Source organism: Eubalaena glacialis, chromosome 13, assembly GCF_028564815.1.
Source record: "Eubalaena glacialis isolate mEubGla1 chromosome 13, mEubGla1.1.hap2.+ XY, whole genome shotgun sequence".
Lineage (NCBI taxonomy): Eukaryota > Metazoa > Chordata > Mammalia > Artiodactyla > Balaenidae > Eubalaena > Eubalaena glacialis.
The window spans coordinates 54,622,012-54,644,976 of record NC_083728.1 but is presented as its reverse complement, the minus strand read 5'-3'; the positions used below and the strand labels follow the sequence as shown (position 1 = coordinate 54,644,976).

The 22,965-nt window shown below is 49.5% G+C and overlaps 1 protein-coding gene across 2 annotated transcripts in view; it reads right to left on the bottom strand.

Annotated features, from left to right (window-relative positions):
• Window positions 1-1,373: 1,373 nt before the first annotated feature.
• Window positions 1,374-22,965, bottom strand: part of OVOL2 (ovo like zinc finger 2) — a 28,415-nt gene continuing 6,823 nt past the window's right edge. For both annotated transcript variants that reach the window (XM_061208824.1, XM_061208823.1), the window contains 2 exons: window positions 16,155-16,347; window positions 1,374-2,073 (listed from right to left, as the gene is read on the bottom strand). In XM_061208824.1, the coding sequence (XP_061064807.1) occupies window positions 1,760-2,073; window positions 16,155-16,269 (429 nt within the window). In that variant the 5' untranslated portion in view covers window positions 16,270-16,347 and the 3' untranslated portion in view covers window positions 1,374-1,759. The remainder of the gene's footprint in view (window positions 2,074-16,154; window positions 16,348-22,965) is intronic.

The window sequence follows — 22,965 nt, the reverse complement described above, 5'->3', positions numbered from 1 at the left end:
CCCGCAGCACTGAGTCTTACCTTCAGAGAAGCCGGAGGGGTGAGGATCCCCCAAAGCCTGCCCTAGTCTCACGTTTGACTCTTGTGTAGCCAATGTTGGACCTGAGGCCTTGTCTTTCCTTTTTGAAGGGAGGGTAGGGAGAGGGAGGGAAAAAGGAGTTCTGACCAGATTTAGGGGCCCTGGACCCTTCCTCCAGCAGCCAGCCCGGCCAACGGCCTCTGTGGTTGCCTCCTCTGCCCCCCACCACCTGGCACAGGGATGCTGACCCCCCAGGAGTGCTCTAGAGGACATCATGCAGCGAGCGGTGCCTGGCTCAGTGCCCGGTGCATCGTAGGTGCTCGGAAAGAGGGTTTATTTCCTCCCTCTCTCCCTTCCTTCCACAAGAAAAGTGCTGACTTGGCAAAGAAACGTTGAGTTACGGGATGTACCACTTAAACTGCCCGGATCCTGGCATGAGGCCCTGCCCACAGTGGTGGCAGGGGAGGGGGCAGGGGGGAGAAGTAGGGAGAGAAGAGGGGAGGGGAGGAGAGGAGCAAGGGAAGATGATGGATGGGAGGGACGAAATAAGAAAATGGCCTCACCATCCAAATGTTCCCAAAGAAAGATTTCCTTGACTTTCAGAGTGGAAATGAACCTGCGCACTCCGCCCCGGCAACGCCCAGGCACAGCTGATCGGCACCTCCTACAAGTCAATCCCTCCCGGCCACAGGGGCTCCTGAGAGCTCTGGGTCCTTCCTCTGGCCCCTGCAGGCACAGAAGGACCCTGGAGACCACCTCTCACACTCCCCGCCCCCCGTCGGCTTTATTGTTAACCTCCCACGTGAGGAGGTGCAGGTGGCCAAAGGTCACCTCGTGCAGCAGTCACATGCCCTGAAGGAGATGCTGACGTGGCCATCACCTCCCCCCCGCCCCCCCTGCAGGGGCACTGAGGGCCCCCAGGGGCTCCTCATGCTCCAGCCTCGGACCCACGGTGTCCACGGTGTCCCCGGTGCTGGACTCACGGAGGGGGGATGGCCTTCAGCCAGCAGGCCCGGTCCTGGAGGCCAGAGCATCTCTGCAGCAACACCCTGGCCCAAAGAGCATCTGTGAACCGCCTGCCAAGCTGAGCCCAGCGCCTCTGCCTGGCAGCCACGTGTGGGGCTGTCTTGTCACCAGCTGTCTGTTCACCTTTACCCAATGCTCAAGATGCCCTTCTTCAAACCCACCCACTAGTACAAAACATCAGCCCCCAAATAACCTGAAGTCGAAGGTCCCACGATAAGCCCTGGACAGGCAGCTACAGGTCAACGCTCTCCTGTTTCATTCTGATCAGGAAAATTTCACAATTATTTATTAAAATAATTCCTGCTAACTCTTTCAGAATAATAGGATTCATTTTCCCTGCTGGAGTAGCATTTCAAGTGGAAGTACTTTTATTTCAAGGCACCATATCAATCTCTCCAAGGGGTGTCTCTCTTAAGAACACCCCTGCCTCCATGTGTGAAAATCCTAAAAAAAAAAAAAAAACCCCAAACCCCAGACGGTGATCATAGCCATCCACAAGCTTTCATTCATGTGACAGTGTTCCTGAGGATACAGGTTACGGGGGGCCTGAAGCCACTGTTATCACTGACAGCCTTGGAACGGAGCCCCCCATTGAGGCCCCCAGAGGACAGAGAGATGGACGGAACACTTGGACTTAGAAAGAGCCCATGGGTCAGGGGGCCCTCAAGACCGGGAATCTGTAGACACGTGGCAGCGTTGGCATTCATGCCCTCTCCTACTTCTCCTCCTCCTCGCTCAGGTTGGCATTGCCCTGGAGTGTGGATGTCAGCTTGTTTTGCAAGAGGGCTGCCAGTTTCTTGGATGTCTTTTTGAGGAACGCGCTGCCCGGGTGGGCACCATTCACATGCAGGTACAGGTCCTCCTGGGTGGGGCCCGTGTAGCCACAGTCTTCACAGACGTACAGCTTGTCCCGGCGCTGCTTGTAGGCATACCGCTGCTGCACCCCATGAATCTTCTTCAGGTGGGACTCCAAGGAGCAGCGCTGGGTGAAGGCTTTGTGGCAGACGTCACATTTGTAGGGGCGAATGCCTGCAGGGTGAGGGGCAGACACAGCACCAGTTGGTCACAGCCCAGCCAGAGCCTCCCACCTATGAAGCCATTAAAAGTCATCCTGCACCACCCAACGGCAAAAAACCAACACCACGATTCGAAAACGGGCAGAGGAACTGAACAGGCATTTTTCCAAAGACGTACAAAGGGCCGACAGACACATGAGAAGATGTTCCCCATCACCAATCATCAGAAAAATGCAAATCACAACCACGTAGAGAGGAGAGATCACCTCACACCTGTCAGAATGGCCATTATCAAATAGACAAAAGGTAACAAATGCTGGTGAGGATGTGGAGAAAAGGGGACCCTTGTGCACTGTTGGTGGGAATGTAAATTGGTGCAGCCACTGTGGCAAACAGTATGGAGGTTCCTCGAAAACTTAAAGACAGACCTTCTATATGATCGAGCAATCCCACTGTGAGTATTTATCCAAAGGAAATAAAAACAGGATCTCAGAGAGATATCTCCACAGCCATGTCCACTGTAGCACTGTTCACAATAGCCAAGACATGGAAACAACCTAAGTGTCCACCAACAAATGACTGGATAAAAGAGGTGTGGTATGTATCTACAATGGATTATTATTCAGCCAGGAGAAAGAGGAAATCCTACCATTTGCAACAACATGGATGGACCTTGAGGACATTATATTCAGTGAGATAAGCCAGACAGAGAAAGACGAATAGTACGTGGTGTCACTTAGATACAGAAAAGTCAAACTCCCAGAAACAATAGAAAAAGAGTTGCCAGGGGCTGAGGCGTGGGGGAAACAGGGAGAAAAAAAAAAAAATCATCATGACCAAGGATGAGGAACATGAGGAAAATGATTAAGGCAGGAGACAAAATTGTCCACAGAGCAAACGTAATAAAAACGGATGCATACAGCAAAACACCACCACTTGCCTGCCTTAATGTTTGGGTTTCAAAGTGGGCAGGGTAAACCTTGTTTTAATTTTAGTTTGGGTTTCTCTGGAAAAGGAGTTATTTGGGAGGTGCCCTCAGGAAGGGTGACCCCATGAAAAGCGGGAGGTGACTCCCCACCTGCAGGGGAGGGAAGATGATGACAAGGGGGAGAGGGGTCATCCAGCCGGTCACCACTGTGGGCAACTAGAGTCCAAATGGCCAGGCAAGGTGGGGGACAGAGTAGAACACACACCTCGAGTTACCCTGCCCCTCGGGAGCTGGAGTCTTTGTCCGCCTGCTCCGGCAGCACCGTGGAGAGCGCCCTGGGTGGGACAGGTTCTCTCTCCCCAGCATGTACAGCCTGCCTTGGGGTAGAGTGGCCTCCAGCAAGGACATCCTCAGGCTGGGCTGCAGGTGTGGGCAGCCACGACATGGACGGGTGTGCCCAGAAATGGCAGGGGCCAGAGGACACTGATGGCATCGGCTACAGTTAGGAAACCATTTCCAACCTAGATCTCCTGCTGGCTTTAAAAGTGAGCTACTATTAGTGGGGTCTGCCTTCCAGATGGAGAGGCCACAGGTACCATAGGAGCAGGGAGCTCAGCCAATCAAATCACAGTCATGCCCATGCCCACCGTGGGCACCTGACAGGGTGAGATGGGAACTTAGGTAAGGAGACCTCAGTAGGTGTATCTCAGGCTCTAAAGTGGGGGGGATTCAAGGAAGTATACAGTGTCCCATGAGCACGGAAGCCCAGAGAGGGTGACTGTTGTGCTGGGGGTCCGTGGAGCAGAGTGGGCTGCCAGCTCTCAGACCATCTCAGAGCCCAGAGGCCAGGAGGACCACTGCCCGCCGTAATCCCCAAAGCTTTAGGCTCAAAATTTAAGAGTATGTGAAAACATCAATCAAGATAAATATTTTCAAAATGAAAATACATACAAAAAAATCCATGATGAACAAGTTATCAAAAATTTAAGTAAGGACAGGATCCACCAGGGCTGCATGGAGTCATGTTGGAGCTTGAGGCGAAAGGGAAAATGTGCATCCCCACGTATATGTTTTTATTTGTTTTTTTAATGGTTATTTTTTTTCCCCAAGAATGTTCGAGTTGCTGAAAAAATAGTGAAAAATTGAAAAATAGGTGTATTAAAATTCACATTCTAAAATGCTTAAATAGTTTATTTATGCAATAATGGGTTTTATCATGATTTTACTATCCTGGCTTTAACGGAAGCAAACTATTATCAAAAGATATTTTCAAAATCTACTTTTCTCGCTTAACAGTATTCCGGGGGTACCATATCACACTGATCAGAATGGCCATCATTTAAAAGTCTACAAACAATAAATGCCAGCGAGGGTGTGGAGAAAATGGAAACCTCCTACACTACTGGTGGGAATGTAAGTTGGTGCAGCCACTGTGGAGAACAGTATGGAGGTTCCTCAGGAAACTAAAAATAGAATTACCATGTGATCCAGCAATCCCACTCCTGGGCATATATCCAGACAAAACTATAATTAAAAAACATACATGTACCCCTATGTTCACAGTCGCATTATTCACAATAGCCAAGACATGGAAGCAGCCTAAATGTCCATCGACAGATGAATGGGTAAAGAAGATGTGGTGCATATATACAATGGAATATCACTCAGCCATAAAAAAGAATGAAATGATGCCATTTGCAGCAACATGGATGGACACAGAGATTATCATACTAAGTGAAGTAAGCCAGACAGAGAAACAAATATCATATGATATCACTTATGTGTGGAATCTAAAATATGACACAAATGAACCTATCCATGAAACAGAAACAGAATCACAGACATAGAGAACAGACTGGTGGTTGCCAAAGGGGAGAGGGTTGGGGGAGGGATGGCGTGGGAGGTTGGGGATAGCAGATGTAAGCTTTTACATATAAGATGGATAAACAACAAGGTCCTACTGTATAGCACAGGGAACTATATTCAATATCCTACGATAAACCATAATGGAAAAGAATATCAAAAAAAAGAATGTATATATACATACTGAATCACTTTGCTGTACAACAGAAATTAACACAACCTTGTAAATCAACTATACTTCAATAAATAAATAAATATTCCTGGAGATCTTCCCATATTGGTGCTTACAGCTTGGTTTCATTCCTTTTTAAGAGCACCGTGGCGTTTTGTTGTACAGCTGCACCCAAATCCCATCTTTTAGAAACTGTAGAGATTGAGGAAGCCCTGCTCCAGCCCACACCGTCCCATCACATGATGCTGACTTGTACGACCTGGTACTAAGGTGTAGTCCACCTCACATCACATCACCTAGGAGCTCGTTGGAAGTGCAGAGCCTCGGGCTCCACCCCAGACATCCTGATCCAAGCAAAAGCAGTGGTTCTCAAATTTGAGCCCGAAACAGAACCACCTAGAGCGCTTGTCAAAACACAGATTCCGGGCCCCCCTGCTGGCGGATCTGGTTCTGGGGTGGGGATGAGAATCTGCATTTCTCACAGGTTCCCAGGTGCTGCTGAGGCTGCTTATGCTGGAGTCACAGGTCTGAAGCAACGCGTGGTGAAGCCTTAGGACGGCACTTGGGGCCCCCCCAAGTCCTCTCTTCAAGGTTAAACGTCCCCAGTTCCACACTGGTGGCGTGTGGAGGGGGGCCGGGAGAGCTATGTCTGTTCATGAAGTTTTTTCAGTACACAGATGACAAAGGAAGTCAAAATGGAAAAAAATACTCCCCCCACCCTCGTTCAACCACCTGAACAAATCGAGTCGCTTCCACTTTTCTTCCTGTCCACATCCAGAAGCTTCCATCCTTTCCTCTAATGTTCATGTGAAAAGAATTGTGTTAGCTCAATGCCGTGGTGGGGTGTTCCTCCAGCCCACCCAAGCAGAAAGCAGGCCTGTATTATATTCCACATGTTTCAGAAAAACTGCCAGAAGAAACTCCTTTATAATCCTCAGCACTTGGCACATAATAGGTGCTCAGTAAATCATTTTTATTTTTTATTTTATTTTTTCTTTTCTGGACGCACCACGTGGCTTGTGGGATCTTAGTTCTCTGACCAGGGATCGAACCTGGGCCCTCGGCAGTGGAAGCGTGGAGCCTTAACCACTGGACCAGCAGAGAATTCCTAATAGGTGCTCAGTAAATAATTTTTGAATGAATGAATGAATCTACAGGCCCAGGAAAAGAGAGGTCACATCTTGGGGCTAGTTTTCTACAAACGTAGGGGCTGTGAGGTCTCTCCAAAGGAATATACCACGTAGGTTGCATGTCTGGACCACAGGGCGCTTTGTGTTAACCAGGCCTCTGTGCCCACATGGCAGCTGGATCCCACCACCTCTGGCTGATCAAGCAGCAACCTGACTTCAGACCCGAAGCTCATCAAGACAGAAATTCACCCAGAGGCCAGCTGCTCCTTTCAAGGGTGACTGGAAACAGCCCTCGACTATTTTAAAACATCCAAACTCAACCGGTGGGGAAACCAGCACACTGACACCAGGCTTTAACCTGGATTCTGGAAGTGGACGCTTCCAATCCTACTCCTGGGGGTCCCCACTCCCAACGGTGACCTGAGAAGGTGATGCAGACGGGGCTGCATGGCTTTGCCTGAGCCCTGCCCCTTGCAGAGGGCATCGGGCCAGGGCCAAGTCCACTCGCACGGTCACGTCTCCTTCCTCTCTTCATTCCACAGCTCAGCCGAATCCTACGGGCACAGCGCCCAGCGGAGCCTGGATAGCAAGGGCTAGAGGATTTCAGAGCCCTGCGTCGTGCAGATGACGGCTAGGATGAGGATGACTGCGGCGGGTGGAGGGGGGTAGACAGGAGGTCCCCACACCTCTAGTTATGGCAGTTAATTCTGACTTTTGCAAACCTGCCCTCCCCACCCCGCTCTGCGAACACCACATTCATCCCTCGCTCACTGGTGCAGGCAGACATGGCCACCCAGCAGCCGCCTCTTGGTGACTCTTTCTGGGCTGGGGAACAAGTCCCTCCCTCCTGGAGTCCTCCTCTCCCCCAAACTCGGGGGGCAGGGGATGAAGGGGGCCAGGGAGGAGCCCCAGATGAGGGGGACAGATACCAAGGCCTCCCTGACATTGGGCCTCGCCTGTCCTGGACGTGGGCGCTCTCGAGCAAAGGCCAATCTTGTCCGTGCCTGGAGTGGGATCCCGGAACCATCCCCGCACCAGGCATCATTAACCTACTGACATCTGCAGGGTAACAGAGTCCAAGGCCACTGGAAAGCCAGGCACCACCCATCGGCCACACATTAACTGAGTCCACACCTCAGTTTCCTCACCTGTAAAATGGGGATAATAATTGATACCCCTTGTAAGGCTGCTCTGAGGATTAACCGAGATCTCACAAGCAAAGGATGCAGCACACACTGAATATTCAACGGGATGCAGCTTCAACAGCTTACAATCCAGGTCAACAGAACGCAAATACGCTCTATTCAGAAGCTGGCTGGTGGGTATGTGAATATTTAGTATCTGTCTTTAAACTGTATCTATATGTACACCCTTTTGTTCATTATCTATTTCACAATAAAAAAGGATAATTTTTTCTTGTAATAAGTCATAATGGAAAAGAGTATAGAAAAGAATATATATACACATATGTATAACTGAATCACTTTGCTGTACACCAGAAACTAACACAACATTGTAAATCAACTATACTTCAATTTAAAAAAATAAATAATTTTTTTAAAGGCTAATTTTTTTAAATGTCATTCCTAGGCAGCTGGTGGAGAGAGGAGGGGACAGACTTCCTTCCCCATCCACCCTCCAGACTATTGTGCTGTGGGTCTGTATCACCTCAAGCAGAAAATACTGTGTGTTGGGTTATCACAAAGGGTCTCTTCTTTTCAAATGTTCTATTCCTACTACCAAATCAAGCTTCATGTCACTCATCCCCAAAGAAAAGTCTTTGTCATTGGTGCTCTCTGCTTGCTGTAGCTAAGTCTCCTTTACTGAACTTTATCCAAACATGGACTTCAGCAAGGAGCTCTCTGCAGGTCTCCTTGTGGGAGTGGACATTTAGGGCAAACTCTTCAGGAGGCAATGTGACCACCCCATAAACATCATAATGGGTCTACCCTTTGGCCCACTTCAAGGAAATTATCTACAGAAAGACTCACACAAGTAGGCAAAGGATTTACAAGAATATCTGTGGTAGTGCTGTCTAAAATTAAGAGAGAGACAGAGAAAGAGAGGAAGGAAGGAAGAAAAGAAGGAAGGGAGGGAGGGAGGGAGGGAGGGAGGAAGGGAGGGAGGGAGGGAGGGAGGGAGGAAGGGAGGGAGGAAAGAAAAAACCAACCCTGAAAATGTAAATAAGCATCATCATTTGGGGCAAGAGAAAAAAATGACAGTGCCTCCATATTTGAAATTACGTCATAATCTCATATTAAGAAACGCTCTGACAACTATTCAAAAGAGTGAGGTATGTCTATCTGTGCAGATGGGAAACAATCTCCAGGATAGATAGTGCACGAAAAAAGCAATGTGTGTTAAAAACTTCTGGGGAAAAAAAAATTAAATGGTGGCTTGCTTTCAGGAGTGAAACTAGGGCTTGGTGTGGAGAGGAGGCTTCTTTTTTTCTTTCTTTCATTTTTCCCTTTCAATATTATTTTTGGTAGCTAAAAAGTCAGTCAAAATAAAAGAGGGGAGAGTTTGGTGAGTGAAGGAGGCCACCCTACAAGGCAGCATTCAGCTCCCTCGGGGTAGAGGTAACTCTATTCTTTTCCCCCACCCGCCCTGCTCCAAACTTCTCCCAGCCTGCATTTTTCCCAATCCAATCAACCCTTCCCCGTAGGCTCCAAACAGACATCATTGTTTCCTCTTCTTCAATCAAGATGGGATTTGTTTGCCTTCTCCTCCTTCTCAATGTGGCCCAGATGGAAGATAAGGCCCGAGGGCCCCACTAAGGGGGGCAGGGCAGACCCTGTGCTCCGGCCAGAGCCCCCTCCCCACTGCCCGGACCTCAGATCTGAATTCCTCAGCCTCCCTCCGTGGAACTCAGAAGCTTCCGCAGGAATGGCAGGCGCACCTTGAACCAACTCCTTTACTCTAGTCAGGGTCGTAAAGTTATCACCAACCCAGGTTATGCCTCCCTGGAGCCCTCACAAACCGAGCGGGGGACCCTGCACATGTGTGTGCCCTTTTCGACTGGTTACAGCAGCGCAGGCTTTCTCCTCTGTAGTCTGTGTATTGACTGAAGTCTTTTACAAAATAAGTAGTCACTTTACATACGAGAAAAATAAAATGCATTTAATGCAAGCTGTACTTGTCTGATGAGCCTGGCACATCTGGTCACAGTGGCGAACAACGACCAGACCACACCTGACACCTCAGTAAATGTTCAACACGCCCCCAGGTGCCACTGGCGCTGGGGTCCCTGGGCAGCGAGGGGGGAGACACTCAGTGCTGAGTTTGGCACCTGCTGGTTGTTTGACTCTAAATGACAGATTTCCCCCACCCACACCCTGCCCCCAGCAAACTCTCTCCCTCCCTGGATGGCCAGCTGGCTCAACCTAAAACACTTGAACAAATCCAAAAGAATATTCTCTAAAACCAGGCCCATGACATTTTTCACGGGCTATGAACTGAATATACATTCCTGTCTTGAAAACTCATCCCTCCCACCCCCCCATCTCTATTTTGTCCTCAGGTGGGTCAACAGCCATAATGTCACACATTGGCCTCAGTGACCCTGTCAACTCCACTTAAATAGAGCAATTCCCTCTATTATGTGTGCAGTGGACCCTCTTGGTCCCCCATCAGGACCCCCTTTTCTGGGCCAGTACTTCACTCCCCAGCTGTCACCTATGTTGGCAGCTAACAGTTCCTGGATGTCCCCTTCTCCAAGGAACGGGCACTGGGCAAGTGACCTGCCCACCCAGGGGAAAGGCAGCCTCTGACTCATATGGGCACAGAAATGTCCCCCACTTGCCTGGGGACAGGACAGACCTGTAGCACCAGTCACACCCCAGAGCCCTGGTGGGATCAAGCTGGGGCCACATCCCCGCTACCCTGTCCTGCTCTCCCCTCCCTCACAGGTTTCTCCCAAGAGCTCTCCCTCAATAAATCGGTTTATAAGAATCGCCATCTCAGAATCTGCTTCTAGGGAACCCAACCTAAGTCAATTTTGACTGAAAACAGCCACTCGTTTGCAGACATATTTTCACAAAATGTTAACTGAGTTTCTTCTGTTCCAGTTTCTCTCTTCCAATCTGGATTCAGATGTCATTTGGCTGCTCCCCTCCCCCATCTCACACACACATGCACACACACAGACACACACACACACACCTCTGATCTACTCTTTCCTTGGTGAAGTCATATCCAAAAAAGAAGTCTTAATCTTTTCTTTCACCTGCTTGGATATTAAGGTAAGACATTTCCAGGCTCTGGTTTCCCTGGACCTTTTCCAAGAAGTTTCCTCGTGTTCTGAGTCTTTCCTTAGAGGCCCCGCTCTCTCAGGAGGAGACGTGGGGGAGGGGATTAATCCCGATCCCCGGTCCCACTGTCTTTGCCCACCTCATTAACACTGTCGCTGCAGTTCTCAAAAGAAGGGTCCTGGGATCCCAGGTTAAGTCTTCCAATTAGTCATGGTCTGGCCCAACCGGACTGGGAGCAACCATAACCTTCACTCATCTGCCTACTGTATTTGTGAGAACGCTGTCCACATCTTTGCTTCTGGTCCAAACACAACATTTACTTGTAATTGTCAAGAGCCAAAATCCAACATTCACGTCTCCATCAAAGGCAAAACCGAATACCCAGAATTCTGGGTGAGATCTTTTGGAGCCAGTGAGGTGGTACACATGAACTACAAAAAGGTCTGAGAAGCCCAGATTTTTGCTCTTTTTACTGATTATCCCTTTTGCACAGAGCTCAGAGCTTGCAGGGCAGGCCTCTTGCGCCAGGAGGCCAGGCCTGCCCCTCCAGCTCCCGCAGAGGGGCATCACCAGAGCTGGGGCCCCTTTTTTCAGTTTGCCACCAGCTAGTTTGTCAGCAAAGCCTTGACTCCTCTTTCTGGTCATTATTACCTGGAGGCACATCTCCATCAGAAAATAAACCAGGGAATTCATCCCACCCTCCCCTTCCTCCCGTGTCCACATGTCCATTCTCTACATCTGCATCTCTATTCCTTCTCTGCAAATAGGTTCATCAGTACCATTTTTCTAGATTCCACATATCTGCATTAATATATGATATTTGTTTCTCTCTTTCTGGCTCACTTCACTCTGTATGACAGACGCTAGGTCCATCCACATCTCTACAGTTGGGAGATTAGAACTGACTTATATACACTACCAATGCGTAAAATAGATAGCTAGTGGGAACCTGCTCTAATGCACAGGGAGCTCAGCTCAGTGCTCTGTGACGACCTAGATGGGTGGGATGGGGGGTGGTGGGAGGGAGGTCCAAGAGGGAGGGGATATAGGTATACATAGAGCTGATTCACTTCATTGTACAGCAGAAACTAACACAACATTGTAAAGCAATTATACTCCAAAAAACAAAACAAAACAAAAACGTAACAGGGAATTTCCTGACTGTCCAATGGTTAGGTCTCCGCGCTTCCACTGCAGGGGGCACGGGTTCGATCCCTGGTCGGGGAACTAAGATCCCGCGTGCCTCGAGGCACGGCCAATTAAATAAATAAAATAAACCAGAGGGAAAATAGGTTCAAGACATTTCCATAATGCTATTTGTTGGTCACTTTAAGAGTCAAAATCATAATAAAAAAACTTTAAATCATTATCTGTAGATTCAATGACCTTAGAGCTATCCAACAGAGATTAAAATGCAAGCCATTTTGTAATTTTAAAATGTCCAGTAGCCTCATTAAAATAAGTAGAAACAGGTGAAATTATTTTAAGGATACCTTTTGTTTAACCCAATATATTCAAAATATTACCACTTCAACATGAAATCAACATTAAAAATTGATATATATTACGTTCTTATTTTGCATGAAGCCTTTGAAATCTAGTGTCTGTTTTACACGTAACCACACATCTCAATCGGACCAGCCACCTTCCACGGACCCAGAGCTCCCCGTGCTCAGAGAGGCTGCGGGGTTCCAGTCCTAAATGCCTCCTGAGTGCCAGCCTCGCCCCTCGTGGGATAAAGTGCATGATGCCCTTTGGGGAAGCATCAGGTGGAAGGCGTTTTTATTCAGCAACCTGGTGATTTTCAGCCCCTCCTTTAGGAGTCACTGGAAGTCTCATCTTTGAGGAGCAGGAGATGAAGGAGTCCAGGGCCCTGGGGGGGCGGGGCGGGGTGCAGGCCACTCCCTTTCCGCTCCCTCTGTGGACAGAGGACATGCTGGCACCACTGAACACACGCTCAGGCTCCTCAGCAACCCACGATAAAGCCCAGGCTCGGGCTTCCCTGGTGGCGCAGTGGTTGAGAATCTGCCTGCCAATGCAGGGGACACAGGTTCGAGCCCTGGTCTGGGAAGATCCCACATGCCGCGGAGCAACTGGGCCCATGAGCCACAACTACTGAGCCTGTGCGTCTGGAGCCTGTGCCCCGCAACAAGAGAGGCCGCGATAGTGAGCGGCCCGCGCACCGCGATGAAGAATGGCCCCCGCTTGCCACAACTAGAGAAAGCCCTCACACAGAAACGAAGACCCAACACAGCCAAAAATTAATTAATTAATTAATTAATTAATTAATTAAAAATGCCACGTATCAAACTTTAAAAATAAATAAATAAATAAAGCCCAGGCTGGAGGGTGCGGTTTGTGCCAGGCCCGAGTTTCTCTCTATCTCGCCTCTTGCAGAGCAAGCTGGCTTCTAGAAACTGAACCGGGGCGGATGGCAAGGCCCAGCCTCAGGAAGGACACTGAGTGAGCACAGTACTGAGGGGATGGGGACAGAGAAGGGGCCTGTGGAAAGCGGGGGACCTGGACTCAGGAAGACCAGCCGTCCCCAGTTCCTCACCTGTGAACTGCGGGTAACAAGGGCTTGGGGCTCCTCGGGGCTGTTGGACACAACAGGATAAAGCCGAGGGCCTGGCCTGCAGAAAAGCCACCGTTCTGAGCTCGCTACCACCTGAGGAAGCTGTGCGGGCCTCCGCAGGCTCTCCCGTCTCTGCCAACACCCACCCCGCGCCCCCCCCCCCCCCCCGGCCGCTAAGCCTTGTTCTCCCTGGCAGACACTGCTACCCCCCCCACCGAACCCCTCAGCCTCCCACCAGGCCGGCTCGGACAGTCCCAGGAGGCCAGTGGCTTCCTGCCGCTCCTGCCCGATGATGCTCCCCGGAAACGTGAGGCCTGCAAGGGGCTTCGGGGAGGAGCTGCCTAGGAGCAGAGGGTCCCAGGATGGACCCCCAAACAGGAAGGATGGGAGTTGATGGATAAATACCCCACTTCCCACCCCTGGAGCAATTCTGGGGTTCATTGTGTGCATTCAGAGGGCCCCCAGGGGGCTTGAGCCCCAGTTGCCCCCAGTGGTAACCCACTCAGTAAGTAACTAGCTCTCACTGACTCTCCTTCCCTCTGTCTCCTCTCCTCATCCCCTCACTGTGCCCCCAGGACCATCTCCCAAATAAACGGCTCCACCCAAATCCTCGTGTCAGGGTCTGCTTCTGGGGGAACCCAAACTAAGACATTCCCCATCTGCAACGCCCTTCCCACCCCGTCCAACTGTGAAAATCTTGCTCACTCTTCAAGGCTCAGCCAAAAGGACACCTCCTCCGAGAAGCCTCCCTGGTGCCCCTGCCAGCAACAATGCACCTTCCAGGCCTCCCCACCAGCATTCGCCACTTTTTCTTCTGGCACACCTGCTGGTTTCCTTGGGTTACAGTCAGGGGTTTGGGTTCTCTCTCCCTATGTTGGCTGAGCTCTCCACAAGTACAGAGGTGAGTCTTCGGGCCTGTCACACCACAGGGTCCCAGGAAAACTGTGCCAACTATTTCAACATTTACCACCACTAATAGCTCAAATTTACTAAGTGCTTACAATTTGTGAAGCACTTTATATGCCATTATTGCCCTGAAACCTCGCAGCCATCACCTAGGGGATAGGTAATAAAACCATGCCCATTTTAGAGATGGACACGCTAAGGCAAAAAGATATGTAATTTCAACAAGGTTGCAGAATCAGCTAGCTCAGATCCAGAGTTCTTACCCACTGTGTGACCAACTCAGTGCAAACTCTTGCAAACTCTTCCCTGAGAGCAGTCAGTCCCTAATATTTCTACTAATGGAGAATTAACTCAGTCACAGATGAGGCAGTTCCATGTTTACTCCAACTGAAGGTACCAACAGCCCACAATGCTCCCCAAGCCCCCTTCACTCTGTGGGGGAGTGACCACAGAGCCCACCAGGTGAGGAGTTGCAGAAGAAATAGGCCATGCCCTCAAGGACATCCTCAGATAGAGAGGAAAAGCTGAGAAACTCTCCAGGACAACCAACGACAAATGACGGCGTGAGTGGTCCCCAATTTCCTCCAGCTCCTTGGGTCAGTTGCCTATAAGCCCAGATTTGCAGCCACTTGATGGGTCCATTGATAGCCAGGGGTCCCCCCGTCACCCACAGGACCCCCACCCTTCACAGGACCCTCTACTACCCACAGGACCCTCCACCACCTACAGGACCCTTCACCCTCTATAGGACCCTCCCTAATCACACAGGACCACCATCACCCACCACTCCCTAAGCATTCTCCCTGCCCCAACCCAGGTGTCAGCCTGGCCACACAGAGGTCAAACTTTTACTGAAGTCAGGCTACTGGTGCCTCTTGGAGGGAAGATGACAGTGACCAGAGGGGGCCGGAGGGAGGGGGCAGTGTCTTATGGGGGCTGGAAATACTCCAGCCAGTTATATGCTGTGTTCACTTTGTAAAAAGTCCTACATTCTCAAACTATGCACTTAAGATTTGTGTGCTTTTCTGGATGTATGTTACATTTAAATGAAAATTTCACTTTAGAAAAGTTTTTTTTAAAGGAAAAAGAAAAACCTTTTAGTATGCCAGTCAACTCTCTAGGGTGGAGGACACCCTTCTGAGGCCAGGGAGGAAGCTCATGGCCAGTACTCTAAGAACAAAAAAGTGTGATAAGGGCTTAAAGGAAATGTGAATACAGAGGATCTGAGAAGGGCCCTGTGTGGCGGCTGGGGACCTGAGAGGCCCCCTGGGAGAGAGGAGTGGACATTTTCCCACCCCACCCCCAAAATGCTTAAGGAAACCCTAAACCCTGAAAGGGCTTGATGGGATCAGCGAGACTATAATTAGTAAATTCTATGAGGTTGTAGGGAGAGTGCGTGGCACCAGGGCAAGACTGAATGGTTAGGATGGGATGGATTTAGATGAGATGAAATGGGTGGCATGAAAAGATGGAGTGGGATGGGGTGGGAGGGGCTGGGACAGGATGGGGATTTGAAGAGGGGACCCAGACTGTGAGGGGCTTTACATGGAGCCCATCAAGACGGGGAGTTTGGATTCTGTCCTGCCCAGAGCTGGAGAAGGTTTTTTTAGCAAGGAAATGGCATCTTAGAATTCTCCTCCCGGGATCGCTCTGGCACAGGTGTGGCCCTCGAGGACCAGCCTGGAGGCCAGGTGTCTCCTAGACAAAACTACCGAGGCTACAAACAGCCAGAGGGGACGGGAGGGCGGCCAACGGGCACCCCAGGGCTGTCCGTGTAAGGGAGCTGGCGAGGACCCAGACCCGCGCTGAGCAAAGCTCAGGGTGGGGGCGACACTTGCCCACCCGCCCCCGCAGGAGGCTTGGGCAGCGCTAAGTCAGCTGCGTGTTCTCTTTCTGAGCTCTCAGGAGGAAGCAACGTGATGCTATTTTGAGACAGACTCACTTCCCGAGAAAGGAGCACAAAATACCAGCAGAGGGACCACGGGGACCACGTTCCAGCCCTCAGCCCGGCCCGAGGGCTGCACCGAGTGGGCATCACAGCTCCCAGGACACTTCCGGCCAGTGATGCGCCGCCCATCTCACCGGGGCGAGAACAGGCTGAGAGCGGCTCGCGAGCCCCAGGGAACACCAATGGCAGGTGGCAGAGCCGGGCGGCCCGGCCCCAAACACCCCGCCCCGCGATTCTTCCGGAAACATAGCTCTGCCCCAGGCTCCCGACTGCGTTCCTTGCAGGGAAAGACCAGGGGCTCTTGGCCGCGCCCCTCCCTCACCTGTGTGCGTGCGCACGTGCCTCTTGAGGTCGAAGGTGTCGTTGAAGCCCTTGCCGCAGAAGCTGCACAGGTGCCTCTTCACCTGGCTGTGGCACTTGAGGTGCCGGTTGAGCATGCGCTGCAGGCGGAAGGCCTTGCCGCACAGGTCGCAGGTGTGAATCGCCGCATCGCCACCGCAGGTGCCTGTGGTGAACTGGGTGGGACAGAGAGAGGGGTGAGGACCCGCGCGGGGCGGCGCGCCCACCGCCGGTGCGTCTAGGCTGGACCTGACTCGGGCTCCCGCCCCCCGCTAAAAACTCCTAGCAGGTTTTGGCTTTGGGGAAGGTGGAACAAGGCAGCTCCCCGCCCACCCATGCTCCCCTTTGTCCTCGGGACAGACCTCTGATTACCAGCTGGGCACCCCGCCCCCAGCTACGCGCCTACATTTCCCAGCCTCACAGCAAGTCCTGCCGGTGGGACCACCTGGCTGGTGAGATACACTCTCTGAGGGGAAGGCTGGTGCCCTGTCCCCTGATTTACTCCTTCCTGCTCAGGAGAGCTCCAACAGCCACCTCGGACCCAAGGCGGAAGCCAGTGCTGAGGACGGAAGAGCAGAAAGGAAAGAGGAGTCTAGGTCTGATAACATCACGGAGCCCCCAAAGACAGCCACAGTCAATTCCTTCCTCCCGGCCAGCATCCACCAAGCGACTGTCTCCTCTCCCCCTGGATCTGGGCAGGGCCTGTGTCAGTTCCAGATCCTAAGAAACGGTGCAGCTTTTCTGTATCCTCCCTCTTGGAAGCCAGCAGCCATGAGGAAGCCTGAGCCCACCATGCTGTGGGGAAGCCCAAGCAGCCATGCAGAGGAGCAATAAGGTGCCAGGTATGAATAAAGACTCACTGGACCTTCCAGCCCAGCCAGGGCTGCCACCAGCTGAGTGAACAAACCTGGCCCAGAGGAAAACTGCCTAGCCCAGCCGTGCCCCAGTTCCTGACCCAGAATCATGAACAAATAAGATGGTCATCTTGGGAAGTGACTTGGTCAGGATCCCACAGCTTCGTTATCAGAAAAACTATAACCAAATCCCAGGTTCCGGACTGCCTGGTTCATTCTCTCAACCGTGTTTGCTGCCTCAAAGGAAGAAAACAGAATCTCTAACTGTGTGATGAAAAACACCAGATCTGATATATTCATTAAAGGTTTCCTAGTTATCAGATCCTTTAGAAGATGGATCCAATCGTTCTGCCAAAATTCTATTCATAAAAGGACCTAAAAAACTTAATTTTCAGACAAACATTATTAGCAAGAAGAGTTGGTCTTTTCCTGGCTTAACACCTTCCTTGTCTCAAACACCCTCCTTTCATCCACCAGGGTACTGCCTTCTGCCAAGCCTCAGCTCACCTGTTCCCTCCCTGGTGAGCTTCTCCAGCCACTGCAGACCCTGCCCAAACTGGTCCCTGTACCCCTAAGACCAGCGCCTCTCAAACCTCAGTGCACACACGAATTCTCTGGGGGTCTTGTTAAAATGCGGGTTCTCTCTTGCACTGTTGGTGGGAATGTAAATTGATACAGCCACTATGGAGAACAGTATGGAGGTTCCTTAAAAAACTAAAAATAGAATTACCATATGACCCAGCAATCCCACTACTGGGCATATACCCAGAGAAAACCATAATTCAGAAAGACACATGCACCCCAATGTTCACTGCAGCACTGTTTACAATAGCCAGGTCATGGAAGCAACCTAAACGCCCATCGACAGACGAATGGATAAAGAAGATGTGGTACATATATACAATGGAATATTACTCAGCCATAAAAAGGAACGAAATTGGGTCATTTGTAGAGATGTGGATGGACCTAGAGACTGTCATAGAGTGAAGTAAGTCAGAAAGAGAAAAACAAATATCGTATATTAACGCATATATGTGGAACCTAGAAAAATGGTACAGATGAACCGGTTTTCAGGGCAGAAATAGAGACACAGATTTAGAGAACAAACGTATGGACACCAAGGGGGGAAAGTGGCGGGGGTGGGGGTGGTGGGATGAATTGGGAGATTGGGATTGACATGTATACACTGATGTGTATAAAATGCATGACTAATAAGAACCTGCTGTATAAAAAATAAATAAAATAAAATTCAAAATAAATAAATAAATAAAATTCAAAAACAAAAAAAGTGCGGGTTCTGATTCAGGAAGTCTGGTGGAGTCTGGATGCTGCATTTCTAGACAGCTCCCAGGAGATGCCACCGTGCAGTCCATAGACCACACTTGAGATGTGAGGGACTGGCCCTCACACGGTTCAGGACTTTATTCCAACTCATTGCAGAGGCTTCCATCAGGCACGAACGTTTCCTCAACTGAACACCTTGTGGAAGCCAGCAAGCATTCGCGCAGGCTCCTGGCCCCCATGCCCCAAGCGCAGATGAGGGCCGTGCACGGTCAGAAAGTGTTGGTGGGCAATGGCTCACAGGTGGCAGGAGGCGAAGACCCCAGAACAGGGCTTTCCAGTCAGCCCCCTCCACCAGTTCATTCTCACTGCTCCATCTTAGTCTCAGCCGACACGGATGTGTGCCTGATCCGAGACAGGGCCTGTGCTCAGAGCACCAGGATGGCTTGTCCCCAAGGAGCTGCCAGTCTAGTCGGAGAGCAGACCGGGCAACAGGCCACTGCCATCGGGGAAGCCCCGGGTGCAAGGGGCGGCTGGGAGGGGAGCCTAGCCCGGACAGTGGGCGCACAGGAAAGTGTACCCAGAGAGGTGAGTTCCTCAGCCAGGCCACGGTGAAGAAGAAGATGGGGGAAGGGCAAGGAATATGCCAGAGAGGGCGCTGGGAAAAGGGGGACTGTGTGTGGTCCAGCCTGGCCAGCCTGAGCCCTGGAGAGTAGCTGATGAACAGAGCTGAGGGAACAGAGGAGCAGAGAAGCAGAGAAGGGCAGGGCCCCCCTGAGGGCTCTACCTCGGGGGCCCCAACGACTGTCAGAGGGCGGGGGGGGGGGGCACATTGGAAGATACAGGAGGACAACCGCAGGGCTTGAGTCTGATGACCCTCCTGCCTCATACCCCACCTCTGCCCCCCAAAGGGGTGGGGCCTAGCAGGGCCTGAGGGAGACCCAGCTGTGCCCAAGGCTTTCCTATCACAGGACAGGTCATGGTCTCCTCCTAATCCGCAGTCCCCATTCTGGTCACCGCCTCCCTTGAAGGGATGTGAAAAGACTAAATATGGCCCAAGTCTTGGCAAACAAAATACCGTGCGCTTCTCAAGGCCAAGTCTACACAGGATAAAGGTCATTTGAGAGGTAGTGCGGCTAATAAAATAGAACAGAGGCACATGACCCTGGTAATTCTGATGAAAAACGTGAAGAAAGCTAGAACTGCCTTGTGAAAGCCTTGCACCATGTGCCCAAGGACTCGCCAACTATGGTTCCAACCTGAACCCTTGTTTACTTTAATCCTTTTGGTAATCTCCTACTTTTAAAATGCTCTGCAGGTAACATGGATACCTCCTATTACAGTCCAGGATGGAAATCTCAAATCACTGGCATTATTTGGTTTGAAAAGAATAAAAATGTTGAGGGCAGAGGGGATGGAGATCAGTGACCATTTAAGGGAGTGCAGGGCCAGTGGATCATCTGACTGAGAGAGATACAGAAAGCTTTTTAACACAGGGGAGAAAAAGGGAATGAGGCGAGGCGACTGGAGAGGGAGGGCACCCCATTCTCAGGGGAATTTCCCTCTGGTTTTCTCAGAGCAGAAATAAAAGATCTCCAATTGCCTCAGCAAAGGCAGTGCTTCCATGTCTCCACTTTTCACAACATGGACAACTGAGTCAACAGAAAATGCTCATGTAGAGAATTCCCATAAGGTGCACCCTCCAGCCTATGAAGGGTTGTTTGCCAACTATAAATGTATTTCTGACCAATCCAGACTCCAGACATTTATGAATTATATCCAGGCGTCTGAAGAGAGCCTTTTCAAAAGAAGATGGAGGGTTAATTAAACAGCAAAAAGATCATGGCTGATGAAGCCAGCTTCTCCCAGACTTGTTCACTTTTCAGAGGAAGGAAAAATTCCTTCGTTAGAAAGGTGAGAGTCCTTATTATTCAGCCATAAAAAAAGAATGAAATCATGCCATTTGCAGCAACATGGATGGACCCAGAAATGATCATACTAACTGAAGTAAGTAGGACAGGGAAAGACAAACACTATATATCACTTATATGTGGAATCTAAAAAATAATACAAATGAACTTATTTACAAAACAGAAACAGACTCACAGACAAAGAAAACAAACATAGCTACCAAAGGGGAAAGAATGGGTGGGGAGGGATAAATTAGGAGTATGGGATTAATAGATACCACTATATATTAAAAAAACAACAAAGATTTACTGTATAGCACAGGGAATTATATTCAATATCTTATAGTAACCTATAATGGAAAAGAATCGGAAAATATATATACACATATATATGTATATAGACATATGTATAACTGAATCACTTTGCTGTACACCTGAAACTAACACAATATTGTAAATCAACTATACATCAATTTTTTTTTAAAAAAAGGAGAAATTCCTAAGAATTCCTCAGAAAAATATTTGGAGGATAAATTCCTAAACATGAAATTTATCCCAGAGTGTACTTCACATGTGCCTTGAAATTTGGTCTGTGATAGCAAAAAGCTGGAAACTACCTATATGCCCATCAATAGGGACTTGTTAAAAAAAGATGGTGTAACCATATAATAAAGTAGCTAGAAAAGGACAAGAGTACCGACTGCCAGTCACATGAGTGAGCCCTCCTGGATGTGCAGCCCAGTCAAGCCCCCAGGAGACTCTAACCCCACTGTCATCTGACTGCACCCACAAGAGAAACCCCAGGCAAGACCCAACCAGCTGAGCCCAGTCAATCCACAGAACTGGAAGACATCATAATAAAGTATTATAAGCTGCTAAATTTGGGGTTGTTTGTGAAGCAGCAATAGAACACTGGAACGGTGATAGATGTATCACATTCTCTCTAGAACACCAGAGCTGCCACATTTCTGAGTGTTCTCTCCCAGGATGGGCAGCATGATACAGAAGACACCCCTGATTCCTGAAATGATGCCCCATGTGCCGGAGGACTGGCAACCTCTCCTCGGGTCACCTGTCTGCTCACTGGGCCATCTTTATTATGTTTACACAGGCTTACGCCTACCACCCTACTTCCTAAAAGTCCAAAATAGGGTTAACCAAACTACCTTGTTACTCTACTCTGCAAGGGGTAGACCAAAACTAGTTACATCTTTGTCACCTGGTCACAAAATGAGTGGGGTGGAGAGACAAGAAATGCTGAGGATCAAATAAAAACCTAGACCTGGATGGCTGTGTGATGTCATTTAATATCCCTGGGCCACACTTTCCCACATGTAAAAATAATAAAATGGGATTAGATGAGCTCTTTTCCTAAGTTCAAATCCTGCTCTACCACCTACAGTCTGGGAAGTAGGCAAGTTACTCAACCTCTCAAAGCCGTAATTTCATCGCCCATAAAATGTGGACAATAACGATACTTGCCTCTTGGGACTGTTAAGGAATTAAATAAGAAAAGCTATTTTAAAAAGACTGGTTGCTAGGGACTTCCCTGGCAGTCCAGTGGTTAGGACTCTGCGCTTCCACTGCAGGGGGCATGGGTCCGATCCCTGGTCAGGGAACTAAGATTCTTGCATGCCATGAGGTACAGCCAAAAAAAAAAAAAAAAAAAGACTGGTTGCGCCAGTAAATGCTAACTCTTAGAGTCAGACAAGCTCCAGAGTCCTGTGATCCTAAATAAAAGGTAATTGGTCAAAACCCATTGTTTCTCCATTTGTCTTTTGAGTTTTTCTCTCACTGATGGAAGAAAAAGAGAACTAACATTCAGTGTGGGTCACCAGCCCTTAGTCCTTCATCTGCGACTCTGAAATCCAAATAGCTCTGAAAACCAACATTCGCTCCTATCTCCCTTGGCAACAAAAGTGGAAGCTACCCATTTGGTGTCAATATTCGTGTTTTGATATGGAAAGTATTAATGTGTTCAATTACAGTATACCGCTCCAGACACTGTTATCTTCAGAAAAAGCTTAATAGTCTCAACCTTAATCCAAAATTAACTCTCCAAAAGGCTTATTACTGAAGTGAGGAAGCTACCACAAGGATGGGAGGTGACATCAGTCTGGAGATTAATTAACTAACTGGAGATTAATTCAGGGCAAAAAAGATGAAGAGAGATAGCAGTTCCCCAACCCTGCAGCTTGGCGCTTTCTTATTTGCTGTCCTGTTTTCTGCAGGATCTCAGCTTTCATTTTAAAAAACACACAAAGTTCCCCTCTAGCTCTTCTAAAAACAGGCCTGTGCAGCAGAAACAAACCCATCATTGTATCAGAGCTGCTGAAGACTTCAGGAGCATCCAGGGAGGTAGGGACCTGGGCTGGCCCTCTGACCAACTTCAAAAGCTGGCTAAGGTCACTTACCTGTCAACTTCTAAAGGAAAAAAAAAAAAAAATCCTTTATTTTCTGTGGATGCTTCCACCAGACAGGTTCCTTAAATTAATGGTCCTGTTTCCTGTGGGAGGCTACCGTGAGTGCAGGCTACCTTCCGGTGGCCACGCAGACGAGATTTCCAGTGACACATCTGCTTATGCCTGAGTGCTCAAAACATGCTAAGCGTTATTTCCCCAGTTCCTTTAGGATAAAAATTCCCCTCCTGCTCCTATGTACCACTTCCTTAAGCTTCACAACTCCACTGTATGGCAGAATGCAGAACCTTCCCAAATGCAGAGATGCTGAAGGGAACATATCCTAATCA